This window comes from Chionomys nivalis, chromosome 17 (assembly GCF_950005125.1).
Source record: "Chionomys nivalis chromosome 17, mChiNiv1.1, whole genome shotgun sequence".
NCBI lineage: Eukaryota > Metazoa > Chordata > Mammalia > Rodentia > Cricetidae > Chionomys > Chionomys nivalis.
In genome coordinates, this window is record NC_080102.1 from 20,964,371 (window position 1) to 20,977,189 (window position 12,819).

At 42.9% G+C, this 12,819-nt stretch overlaps 1 protein-coding gene across 1 annotated transcript in view; it reads right to left on the bottom strand.

Annotated features, from left to right (window-relative positions):
* A1bg (alpha-1-B glycoprotein) overlaps positions 1–1,853 on the bottom strand; it is a 95,720-nt gene extending 93,867 nt beyond the window's left edge. The window contains exons 1-5 of the mRNA XM_057792194.1: positions 1,820–1,853; positions 1,709–1,744; positions 1,305–1,610; positions 694–966; positions 234–530 (exon numbers count right to left, since the gene is read on the bottom strand). Coding sequence (XP_057648177.1) covers positions 234–530; positions 694–966; positions 1,305–1,610; positions 1,709–1,744; positions 1,820–1,853 — 946 coding nt within the window. The remainder of the gene's footprint in view (positions 1–233; positions 531–693; positions 967–1,304; positions 1,611–1,708; positions 1,745–1,819) is intronic.
* Positions 1,854–12,819: the final 10,966 nt, after the last annotated feature.

Genomic DNA, 12,819 nt, shown 5'->3' on the forward strand with positions numbered 1-12,819 from the left:
AATTCAGCAACAGATCTAGGTGGTGGTGGCTTACACCTTTAATCCCAGTACTAGGGAGGAATGTAAGGTGGAATGAAACAGGAACTCATTCTCTTTCAGTCTGAAGATTTCTTAAAGAGCTCTTTAGTGGCTTGGTTGTTTTGCTTTTCTGATCTTCAGGTTGAACCTCAATATCTGTCTCTGTTTTGTTTCGTTTTTGTTTTGTTTTCTTTAATTCAGGCTACAAGACTCACCGTCAGTCCACATGAGTTCTATGGGTTCACTGTCTTCAGACCAAGTGTCCAACTTTCTGTGTAGACGGTAGCGGCAGGTAAAAGGGCCTTGGTCCTCCAGCTCGGTCAAGTTCAGGTAGTAGAGTCTGAGGTCTCGGAGAGGGCTCACCCCATGAATGTTTAGCACCTTCTCACCCCGCCTGAATTGGAATTCAGCTGCATTTCGAGGAGCTTTGCAGGCCAGGGTCTCATGTGTGCTCCGACGCTGGACCGCTGGGTAATTTCCCATAAAGTACAGAATGGGCGGAGGTGGTGTGGCTGTAAGGCAGGGAAGATCACTGAGCAGAAGGGCAGGACACCCTGGTTTGGAGGGTCCCCGAACCTCTGTCTTCTAGTGACAGCTCAGGGGGAGCCAGCTTATCTCTGGACACCACGCACTCAGTCTTATGCTGGCTTTTCACTGTTGGGGTTCAACACTCACCATACTCTTTGATGGTCATAGAAGCACTGGGCTCAGAGGGGACACCCTCTGCATGAGTTCGGTAGCTGCAGCTGTAGTTGCCAGGTTTGCGGACTATAAACCAGGCCTTTTCCATGTCTTGGGCTGTAGTCACCTTCAGGAAGCTATCATCTCCTTCCAACCTCAGCAGGAAAGTGACGCCCCGCAGTGCAGCTTGACACAGCAGGTATGTGCCCAGGAAAGGGGTGATCCAGGGCACTGGCTCGGCAGAAAGCCAGGGTCGGGGCAAGGGCTCTGCGAAGTGGGAGGGCAGAGTTGGTGAGTGCTTCAGTCTCTCTTCCGAGAAAGTCAGAGTATGGGAGTCCAGACTCAAAAAATAGAAGGGGGGCAGGAGCAGCAGGGGGTGTGGGTGTGGGGTTCAGATAAAGAGACAGGGAGCCAAACACTCCTCTGTGTCAGGCTGGTCCCCAGCACTCTATGAGAGTCATTGTTCACAAGCCTCTGGGGACAGCATAAACATTCCCACTTGGCAGATGAGCAAACTGAGGCTAAGAGCTAGCAGGTGACCCAGATGGGAGCTTTTCCATCTACTTCCCTCCGCTGCCTCCTGACCCCATTACGGCCCTGCTTACCTGTCCCTGTCACCTCAACAGGATTGCTTAGCATTGTCCATCTGTTCAGCTCAGTCAGTTTACTAGTGGGGGGCTCCACGCCATATCGGCAGCGGTAGAGGCCCCTGTTGCTGCTTGTAATTGCCCCCAGCTGGAACCGGTGTGACCTGACGTATTTATCAAGGTGGACTTGATCTAGACGCCATCCATTCATAATCAGCTGGAAGTCCTTGGTAGGGAATTCAGTCTGACACGTGAGTGTCAGGTTGGCCCAGGGTTGCAGCAGGGACTGAGGGTCTGCCCATAGGGTAGCTTCATTGGATGTATCTGGAGTAGAAAAGAGCCACGGTTAACTTGCTGCTGCTAGGAAACGGGTTTCCAAGTAGCCATAGGCCCCCATTCCCAGGCCCTATCGCTGAACTTACAGACGAACACAGCAGTGGCTGGTCCCAGAGTGAAACCTGTAGGAACAGAGTCTGTGAGTTTCCGTCCATACCACACCCGCCCCAGAGGTTCCAGGCCCCAGGACATCTTACCCCAGAGCAGCAGCCCAGCTGCCAGTGGAGACATGGCTGGGCCCTCAGTCCAGCTGGAGTGTCTGCAGGGAGCACCTGCAGCGGCGAATTAATCTGCGGGGCCGACCTTGCACTTTGTTTGCCCTTCCTGGAAAGTAGGGGCAGAGATTCAGTTGCTTGGCATGGGGACAAGGAGGATTCAGCAATAATGCTACTCAATAATAATGCGCAAGTATCGAGCCAAACTGATAATAACAGTAAAATCTTCTCTTCTTCAGATTAAAAAAAAAACACACACCCCCAGTATTTTAGACTCAATAAAAATGACCATTTTTTTTTTTTTAAATGTAAGAGAGTGTTTTATTCTAGGCCTGCCTGGGCTACACTGTGAGCCAGATCCTATTTTAAAAAGAGCAGGAAACAAAACAAAACCCAGGAATACATAAACCCATTTTGGTATCCAGAAATTATCCTCAATTGTTTAAAGTATTGTGTGCAAGTTTGGGGGTCACAGTCACCCTGTGCTTTCCCCCTCACATTCCCGTGGCTCCTTCAGTGAGAATTTCTTTCCCTTTGGGAATAGCAGGAAGGGGATGTCTGCATTTCCTGTCTCTTTCTCTCAATTCCCACTGCCTTTCCAGCAAAGAAAGAATCCTTTATCTCACAGATGACAAGGGAGTTTGACTTCTACAATCTCTCAAACTGTTCACACTCTAGGGTCTATGAAATCAGCAAAGGCTGAGAGCCCAATGAATCAAAATGAATAAAATAAACATTAATTTTGAAAAATTTTTATATTTTTGTGCTTGTCTCATCATGTTTGTATGTGTGAGTTCATGTGCGTGTGTTGGGTGACAAACATAAAATATTTATTATGGTTCTTTGTCAATACTTCCAGTCATTAGTTTGTGTCCACTGACTGTGAGATTGACAGGCCCCTGCTCCTGGACAGGTTTCCTCTAGAGAGACCATGGTTTCTCTGGTCTTTCATAGGGTCCTTCCCTAGTAAGCTGGACCCAGGAAAGAGTTTCAGCATGCTGCAGAATGAGGAATGAGCCCTTGCCTTTCATGCTGGCTACAAAGAATATGTCCTGACTAGAGCAAGGTGTGAGAACATGCTAGACCTGAGATGCAGCCCTCATTGAGAGTGCTAAGTCACCAGCCATGTGGCCACTCTCACCCAAAGAATAAATCCTCCTTTATTACTTTGGAAGGTTCCAGAGAGGCTGGCAGTCCTTGCTGCTCTGTAGACTTCACTAGGGGGGGCAGAGTGGAGATAAGACTTGGGAAGGAACTCATGTTAGGCATACTCCTTCTCGGTGGGCCCTTATGGTTCTCCACAAAACCTCCTCCACCAGGAAACTGACAGTGTATCTCCTAGCTGGCCACGGCTTCCTATTTCAGGACTCTCCACTGAGAAGAAAATGAGAAGAAGGCTGTTATTTCAGCCCTTAGACACCGCAGCTCCCATGGGCACAACGGAGGAAAGTTTCGTTCTGCACTCCCTACTGTCGAGAAATCTCTTGTTGAAGCTGTATGCTTCTTCTGAGTGGTGATAGCTAATGGAGAGTTGAGACAGGGAGGGGCGGACTCACGCCCATTACATGAGGTTCTCTAAGCTGTGTTTCGTTCCCTGGTGCTCTAACCTGGTGCCTTGAGACAGAACTGAAGGCCCTGCATGTTGAGATTTTTTTTCTAATAACTTTTGTCCTTTCTCCAATTTTAAAGCTATTCATTTCTTCCTCTCTGGTTTCCAATATCTCTCCTCAGATCCTCCTGCCCAATTTCTAGAACTATCAAGTATGACACACATCACACTTGACTTAAAATATACCCTTATCTCGTGAGGACCACATCATTCCCTAGATTACCCAGAGAAAAACAATCAAGATTGGAATTCAAAGAAAATGGCAGACATGTTTGTTTTTTTTCTGCACAGTGTCCGTTCCTCTTCCTGTTTTCATAGAGAACCTGCTGTGTAAGGAGCCAGGTGAAATCAGCGATTGCTAGGGTTTCTGTTAGGTGTGCAAGCATATGCCAGGTGACCCCACCCAGAAGGAAAGGTGAACCAGAAATAAAATTCCCACTACATCCTTCTATGAGGACTCCTACTTGCTCTTCCCTGTGCTATGCTGAATAGCCAGGCAGTGCACAGGGCTCAAGTTAGGACAGACTGATGCCTCCTCCTGTCCCTTCACAAAGGTTTCAGGAAAGAGCTACTTAGAGAGCAATGGAGCCCTGACTCATCTGAAGTCAGCACACATGGTGGGACCAGTGCTAACTGCTGGCAAACTTTCCTGAGGCTGCTGTATCAAGTTACAACATACTCGGGAGCTTAAAACAGCAGAAAGGTATTCCTCAGACTTCTAGAAGTCCTAAATATTAAATGAAGACTTTGGGAAGGTCCTGGTTGGTCCTTAACCTTTTTTTAGGGTCTGGGGGATGTTGGGAAACCTTGGCAGTGCCTAGCTTACACATGCACCACTTTGTGTGTCTTTCCTTCTCTTTGACTAAATTTCTCCCTTCTTATGAGAACACCAGTACCTGACCTAGGGTCCATTGAACCCAAAGCTTTAAGGTGTCTGTAGATCTACTCCTCTCTCAGGTCACACTCCCAGCTGGATTAGAAGTTGAACATGTGGAGAACACAGTGCAGCCCACAACAGCCGTCTAGAGGGCCGGTGAAGCTGCAGCCAGTCAGAAGACAAGAATCGGCCTGGTACTAATTAAGGGTCTTTTCGGATCACAGATACCAGAACCAATTTCTCTCATGTCCATTGTTCACCTTGGAATGTCTTTTCTCTGTGTGTGAGAAACTGTCAGCAAAGAATGGTGCCTTGGGTTGGGGCTTTCAAGGGAGGAGGACACTTTCCACAAAGTATAAACTTGAAGAGCTACCCAGTTTACTTCAAAAGTACCGTTATTCAGTACTTCAAAAGCAGGGGTAGATGGATCTCTGTGGGTTGGAGGGCAACCATAGAGAGTTTCTGACCAACCAACTAGAACTACAGAGTGAGATGCTGTCTTGAAAAAAAAAAAAAGGCCTTAAAGTTGTGTGTGTATGTGTGTTTGTGTGTGCATGTATACAAACACAGAAGCAAGGAAGACTGATATTTTGATCCAGGTTTGAAGTTTGATAATTTGTCCTAGCTCTGAAATTTGGGCCTGGCTCCACAACCCATACCTTCTATTTATCAAGTAACATTTTTTTTTTACATTACCTCTTTTCCCATCAAAAATGGTATTCAGATAAATAATTATTTTCTGAGTTGGACTTATATTCCAATAGATCTGATAGGTAATGGTGACAATAGCCACCACCACAATCTTAAAGCAAGAAGGGAAGTCTAAATTTGGACTATCCATCTTCAAAGCATGTGTAGTCACTCACTTCAGCCTGCTAAAGTCCCTTTGGAAGAGGCGGTCTTGACCTCTCCATTATCCAGTAAAAGGAGCCAGTAGTTCAGGAGTCCAATGTGGTTCTGGTGGATCCAAAGTTGCATGCAGATAGTGGGGTCAGTACAGCCATCCGAGTCTCACTCCCACAAGCCCTGCCCAGCTAGAGGCTCAGTGCTCCAGCTCTACTGGGAGTCCCTTTGGGGCAGAAAACCTGAGTGTTGGCAAGAGAAACAGCGCTGATCCCAATTACACACTTTCTTATCTACACCATGGGCCCAGCCAGCAGAAGGCACAGTTGTCTGCAATACCTAGGATCTTAATCCCCATGTTCCCCCAAGACTGTCTCCCACGGGAAGCTTTCTAGGTCACAGTATATGTGACTTTCCTTGTTCTTACACCATGACCCTTCTAAACTGACTGTGTCATGGGTTGAGTCCATCCCTGGCACAGGAGGAATGCAGTTTCCTCGTGTGCTCTAGTTTCCTTCCTGCTCTGCAGGTTTCTCAGGCTTCTCATTGACTTTCAAACACTTTTCAGGATTTATTAGCAACTCAGTCTTTTTCTGTCACTAAAACTGCATAGCCTACTAATCTGAAATAGAATAGCATCCTCTTTTGAGGCACACTTTTCAATATCAAACTTCTGAGTATTCTTGCAAGCTTGTATCAGGGCAGAGTTCGTGGTTTGACAAGTCATACCTGGACATTCGGACTGCTTCTTATCCTGCCATACTGTCTGAGAAATGACTAGGAGACATTATTTGTAAATCAAAAGCAAAGGGGGAAGCCCATGGCTAAGAAATAATAATCACTTCCAACTTCCTTGATGGTTAAGAGGCAGAATTCTTTCGGGGGTTTTGGTTTTTCAGCCTCCTGCCGGATCAGCCTTGCTCTAACATCTACACACACGAACTCAAATCCTCATCATGAGTACCAATTCTTTTGCTTGGCACTTCTGATGTCTTTGAGAGGTCAGTACATGCAGGATCTGCATCTGACAGTCCTGGCTTCCCACCATCTTTTAATTTTCATCTGTTTCAATTTTCAGAAGGACCATTATAGAAACGTTTTTAATGGCTTATTTAAAAAATATCAGGGGCCATAAAGCCCAGCATTCTCTTTGAGTGAGAGTATGGTATTACCATTACTCTTTCTAAGTTCATCCTTCCAATGCCAAGCACAGGACATTATAGAGCCTTATTATATCCCAGCCCAGTGTTATTTGCTGAGAAGTGATCCTTCCCAACAGTAATTCTCTTCCCTCTCCCATTTCCTCTAATCCCAAGGACTCATCCAAATAGATTCAGTCGTTTTGGCTACAAAATATAGAAATGGAATGGGTTTAAAAATCATGTTGGTGGGGGCTGGAGAGATGGCTCAGTGGTTAAGAGCATTGCCTGCTCTTCCAAAGTTCCTGAGTTCAATTCCTTCCCAGCAACCACATGGTGGCTCACAACCATCTGTAATAGGGTCTGGTGCTCTCTTCTGGCCTGCAGACATATACACACAGAATATTGTATACATAATAAATAAATAAATATTTTTTAAAAAATAAAAATCATGTTGGTGTATTTACAGAATTTTTTTCTCCTTTTAAATTTTCTCTTTAGATTTGGGTTTGAAGCTTTTCTTTCTGGATGAACCCAAGATTCTTCTTAAATTTATTAGTCACTTATTATATTTACTTATGGTTGATTCATCAGTACTGGGGATTGAACACAGAGACTGGAGCACGCCAAGAGTGCATTCTGCTACTGAGGTATATCCCTTGCCCAGACAAGCCTTTATTCTCCTATCTTCTGGCTTCAGTCTCCCAAGGAGCTGGTATCTAGACAATGGCATTAGATCTCCTATATCACTTTTAGAAAGGCAGGGACATTGGGAAAAACATTTAAACTCCCCCACTGCTAGTCTCTTTACTTCAATACCTCACAGAAACAGATAAAAAAAGACTCATTATTTTCTACTGTCCAGAGCAATCCCTTGAGACTCCAGGGTTCTTTATTGCTGTCTTACTTCAGAGAAGACATTTGCGGCATGATTGCAATGAGTCACAAGGTGCTGGCCCTCTAAGTGCACCTTTCCCTCATGTTCCTCGACATTAGGACGATGCTCACCCAGGTGACTGGCCTGGTGCTAGGACTCTGTGCAAACACTTACCACACACTGCTAACAGATAAGGATGGGTTACAAAAGTCCTGCTGGAAGAATTCAGGAGTAATTTGCACACATAAGTTTGGCAACTCTTTGGAGCATCTGCCACTAAGCTCATGCCTTCGACAATCCCCCCCCACCTCAACAGCTGTTGGCATCAGCCTTTCTGGGACTCCTGTTCAGTAATTTATGCTTCCTTTCTGCCCCTCTGCCCTCTCCACCCGCGGTATATCTTCCTTTCTTAAATGATGGTCATTTTGCTGGAGGAGTCTGGCTCATGCAGCACCATCTTCAGACTCAGCAGGTTTGAACGAGATCAGCAGTGAAGAGCCACAGAGGAGGGGGTCGTGGGTGGTCATCTCTGACTAACTCAGCTTAACATGGGTGGTCGTGAGAAGAAAGCGATATGAGGAAGTCAACTCTAGCTAGCTCACCTAAACATGGGTGGTCATGAGAAGGAAGCGAGTTTAGAAAGCTAATTCTGGCTAACTCAGCTTAACATGGCTAATCATAAGAGGGAAGTCAGGTTAGGAGGCCAACTGTAACTCACATTAACATGGGTGGTCACGAGAGGGAAGTCAGGTTATCTCTACTCCTCCTACAATTTACTTCTATTTTCATTAAAGTGATCCGTGAAGCCGGTTTAAGGAGTCAAGCAACCCTATGGCTTATTTAAACAAACCAAAAGCCTGTTTTCTGTACCTCTCCATTCCTTAAGCTCCCAGAGACAGCCCTTAGAAACCTGGCAGCCTTTTTCTCTTGGGGCAGCCTCTCTAGTCTTTCAGTCACATATTTTTATTGTTTTCTATCTACTGAGGACTAGAAACTAAGGCATGAGTTCATTTTCCTGCTCAAGCTGACACCACAGATATGTATAAAACTGTTTCTCCTTGCTCCTGTTCTCTTATGTATCTAATTGCAGTGAGCTTTCTGGAGTTCAGTGAACCAAAACATGCAAATATACATTTACATATTCATATCTTTATATAGACGCTTGCAAATAGCTACAGTGATGTGGCCCTTGATGCAGATATATTCTGAGAAAGGCATCATTCGATAGCTCCATAGTGTAGATGTCACACAGTGTCTTAGAGATAGTATTGCTTACTCTACACTCAAGTTCCATGGCTGACAGTGTGGCTCCTAGGTTACAACCAATGCAGTATAGCCCTGTGCTGAATACTGTAGGCAACTGTAATATAATGTAAACGACACTTATGTATGTCCACATATCTAAACATGGCAAATGGGTGGTAACCACAGTAAATCGTATGAATTTTTCAGGTTCATTGTAACTGTATGTGACCACTGTGTGGTATGGGATTGTATGAGATGTTATTGGCTGAAATATCATTGTGGCACAGGACAGTGTGTGTATCCATATGTGCCCTCTGCTGATAATGGAATAGTGGCTGGCCTCTTTCCAAAATGTCTGGACAATGATTATCCAATGATGAACCCAATAACCACTGAATGTGTGACATCTCAGGGAAAGCATGACCTTGGGCCACTGCATTTCCATAGCTGAGCCAGAGACAAGGAATTGAGACACAGTTATTCAAATGTACAGCCAGGTACATTTGATCTCCTTAAAGTGATCTCGATGGTGAATCTCTGTGTACTATGGAGCCATTCAGAGTCTCCAAGGGGACTTCTTTTTTCTTGCTTTCTGAGGATGACATTGTCCTGAAAATCAAATAGGAAGAAGGCTCTCAAAACAGTCTGCAGGTTTTCCCATTATATAATCGTTTATGGGAGGGATGTCTCGTTTATAGCTCTGTTTGCTATTACACATAGCAAAACTCCTTTAATTTATCCTTTCCAAAGGATAAACCATCATAGTGTGATTCATTCTTAAAGAAAGATGGCGTGTCAGCCTCTGCTTCCTCTTTTGTCTCTCTCCCGTTCTCCCTTCCTTCCTTCCTTTCCTGTTTTGTTAGTCTGTGAGTTTTTGCATTTCCCCAAAGAACCAGTGATAACTGCTGTTTAGAGACATATGTAGCATAAATCAGCCTGCCTGCCCAGCGTTTCCACAGTTCAGCATCCTTTAGTTAATCCACTCCACCAGTCATCCATCTACTTTGCGGCTTCTAATATGTCACTGTATTTACGCCCTCTTGGTCTCCTTGTACTTGAATGTATGTACTTAAAATGTGACATTTCTTTTCTCTTTGCTGTTTGAGACACTGAGAAATACGTGAATGTATGCTTCCTGTTTAACTGGATTTTCTCTTTAAAGAGACATGGCCTGTAAAGACTCAGTAACTGTAAAAATTCCTTAGCATAGATTAGAGAAGCCACATAGACATGTAAAAATAGCATGGATTAATGGAGTAGATTTTTGAACTGACCAGTAAGAATGTTATTCATCTGGGCCTCAAGAAATTGTCAAATGGGGAACACAGAATCAAGCTATGCAACATCAAATATATCAGTTGTTTGGTTTGTAGTAAATAGATACTAAATTTAATTCTTTGTTTTTTTTCTAAACCATAGATGAACTTGCCTTAAAATTAAAACATGACAAAGTGACAAAGATCTTCTACTTCCTTACCTCCTCTTTTGTCTGAGTCATGAACTTCCAGAGGTACTCCCTGAAAACCCTGGCCAGCATGGTAGGTGATCTTAACTCCCCTCCTCTCCTCCAATTCCAATCCCCGTCTTACTCCCTGCCTTATAGCAGATTACCCACTATGACCTCTCTGTCCTCTCTGCATTCCTTCCCATAACCTACACAGATCCTGGTGGCACACCCACTTTTTCTCCTTCCTGTGGATTTCTCAGTCCTTACTATTCCACCCCCATTCTTATGTGTCAACTCCCAATACCTAGTAACAAATTATACAGTGGATACACCTGGCAGGATCTCTGAATTAGTCCCTACCAGGAAACCCGTAATCACCACAGTCTCTTAAGAACCAGAGGAGGAAACAGAAACCAAGGAATGGAACAAACACCCCAAAAACATAAGACCAGATAATAAGCACCTAAAATTACAATAATTTCAAGTGCCCACATGCCTAGGTGCAAACAAAAAAAAAATCAATTAACATCCAAGGCAACATGTCCTCATCAAAGCCCAGCAACCCTATTGCAGCAGGCCATGAGAAGTGCAATATAGTTGAAGCACAAGACAAGATATTATGAATATATTCAAAGTTTTTAAAGAAGATGTGACTATACCTACTAATGAAATCTGTGAGAAAACAATGAAATGAAAGAAAGTAAGTGTTGAGGAAATGAGAGTAGAAATAGAATCCCTAAAGAAAACTCAAACTTAAATAAAACAGGAAGTAAAAAGCTTAGGTAGTTGAGCAGGAACCTTCTAGGCAAGCTTCACCCACAGAACACAAGAGATGGAAGAGAACTTCAGGCATTAAACACTGATGTGGGCCTCAAGAAATTGTCAAATGGGGAACACAGAATCAAGCCATGCAACATCAAATATATCAGTTGTTTGGTTTGTAGTAAATAGATACTAAATTTAATTCTTTGTTTTTTTCTAAGCCATAGACGAACTTGCCTTAAAATTAAAACATGACAAAGTGACAAAGATCTTCTACATCCTTACCTCCTTTTTTGTCTGAGTCATGAACTTCCAGATACGTGGAATGTATATGTGTTGCTTTTATTGGCTAATGAATAAAGTAATTTTGGCCAATGGCTTAGCAGAGCAAAGCCAGGTTGGAGATCTGAACAGAGATTAGAGAGAGAGTAGGCAGAGTCAGAGAGATGTCAAGTAACTGCCAAAGAAGACGGTCGCCGGAAACTTATCTGGTAAGCCACACTCTCGTGACAATACAAAGAATAATAGATATAGGTTATTTTAAGATCTAAGAGCTAGCCACTAAGAATCCTGAGCTAATAGGCAGAACAGTGTTGTAATGAACATAATTTCTGTGTGATTATTAGGGTCTGAGCAGTCGGAAAATGAACTAGCAGTCTTCTCTTACAAAAGACAGAATTGAAGAAATAGTTATCTCAGTCAAAAAATGTTAAATCTGAAAAACTCCAGGATCAAAACATCCAGGAAATCTTGAATGCCACGAAAAGACCAAACTTAAAAGTAATAGGAATAGGGGAAGGAGAAGAAACCCAAGTCAAATGCAGAGAAAGTATTTTCAACAAAATCAGAGAAGAGACATTTTCTAATCTGAAGAAGGAGATGCCTATCAAGGTACAAGAGGCATACATAACACCAAATAGGCTGTACCAGAAAAGAAAGTCCTCTTGGCATATGATACATTAAATGTACAGAACAAAGGAAGAATAATGAAAACTGCAAAGGAAAAAGACCCATTAGAATGACAGGAGGTATCCCAATGGAGACACTAAAAGCCAGAAGAGACTGGACAGATGTTTTATAAATTCTAAAAGACCACAGATGACAGCCTAGACAACTATACCTAGCAAAAATATCAATTACAATAGATAAAGGAAAATGTTCCATGACAGAAGTAAATTTCACAGCTCTCCAGAAACTGTGAGAAGAAAAATATTAATCAGAAGAGATTTCCTACGCATAATATCGCCCAATGAATAAATATTCTTTGACAAGAAAATCAAAAGAGGTAAAAAAAAAAAACACCAAAACAACAAACTAATAGTAATCAACATACACTGTTCCTTGATACCTCTCAATACCGAAGGTCTCAACTCCCCAGTAAAAAAAGACACAGACTAACAGATGGATTTGAATAGGAGTCATCCTTCTGCTGTATCCAAGAAATAATCTAACCTCCAAAATAGGCATTTCCTCAGACAAAAGGCATTCCAAGCAAATGGACCCGAGAAGCAATCTGGTGGAGAAACATTTTAATATCTGACAACAGATAAAACTAATAGAAAGAGCTTAGGGAAAAATCTACATAGTCATGAAAGAAAAGAATCAAGCAAGAAGATAATGCAATTTGAAGCTTCTATACACCAAAATTAGCTCAGCCAAGTTTAAAAAAGAAACCCTACCTCAGCTATAACCACGTATTGACCATAGCTAACAGATACTGGGTGACTTAAGTACCCCATTCTCTCCAATTGGCCTGTCATCCAGACAAAGACTAAACAGGTAAATTCTGGAACTAACACATATCATAACTTAAATGGACCTAGCAGATATTACAGAGCATTTCATCCAAACACAAAAGAATATACCTTCTCCTCAGTACCTCATAGAACATCCTTCAAAATTGTGCACGAACATGGGTACAAAGCAGATCTCAACATGTAAAGAAAATAAAATAGCACCTTGGAAAATATCTGACCCCCATGAGTTAAAGTTGAATATCAACATCAGAAATAACAGAAGCCTTATAAACCAATAGACACTAAACAATTCACTGCTGAATAAAAAAGGGAATCAAGGAGGAAATTAAGAAAAAAATTAGAAACATTTTAGAACAGAATGAAAATGAAAACACAAGATATCCAAACCTATGGGATACAATGAAGGCTGTTCTAAGAAGCAAGTTT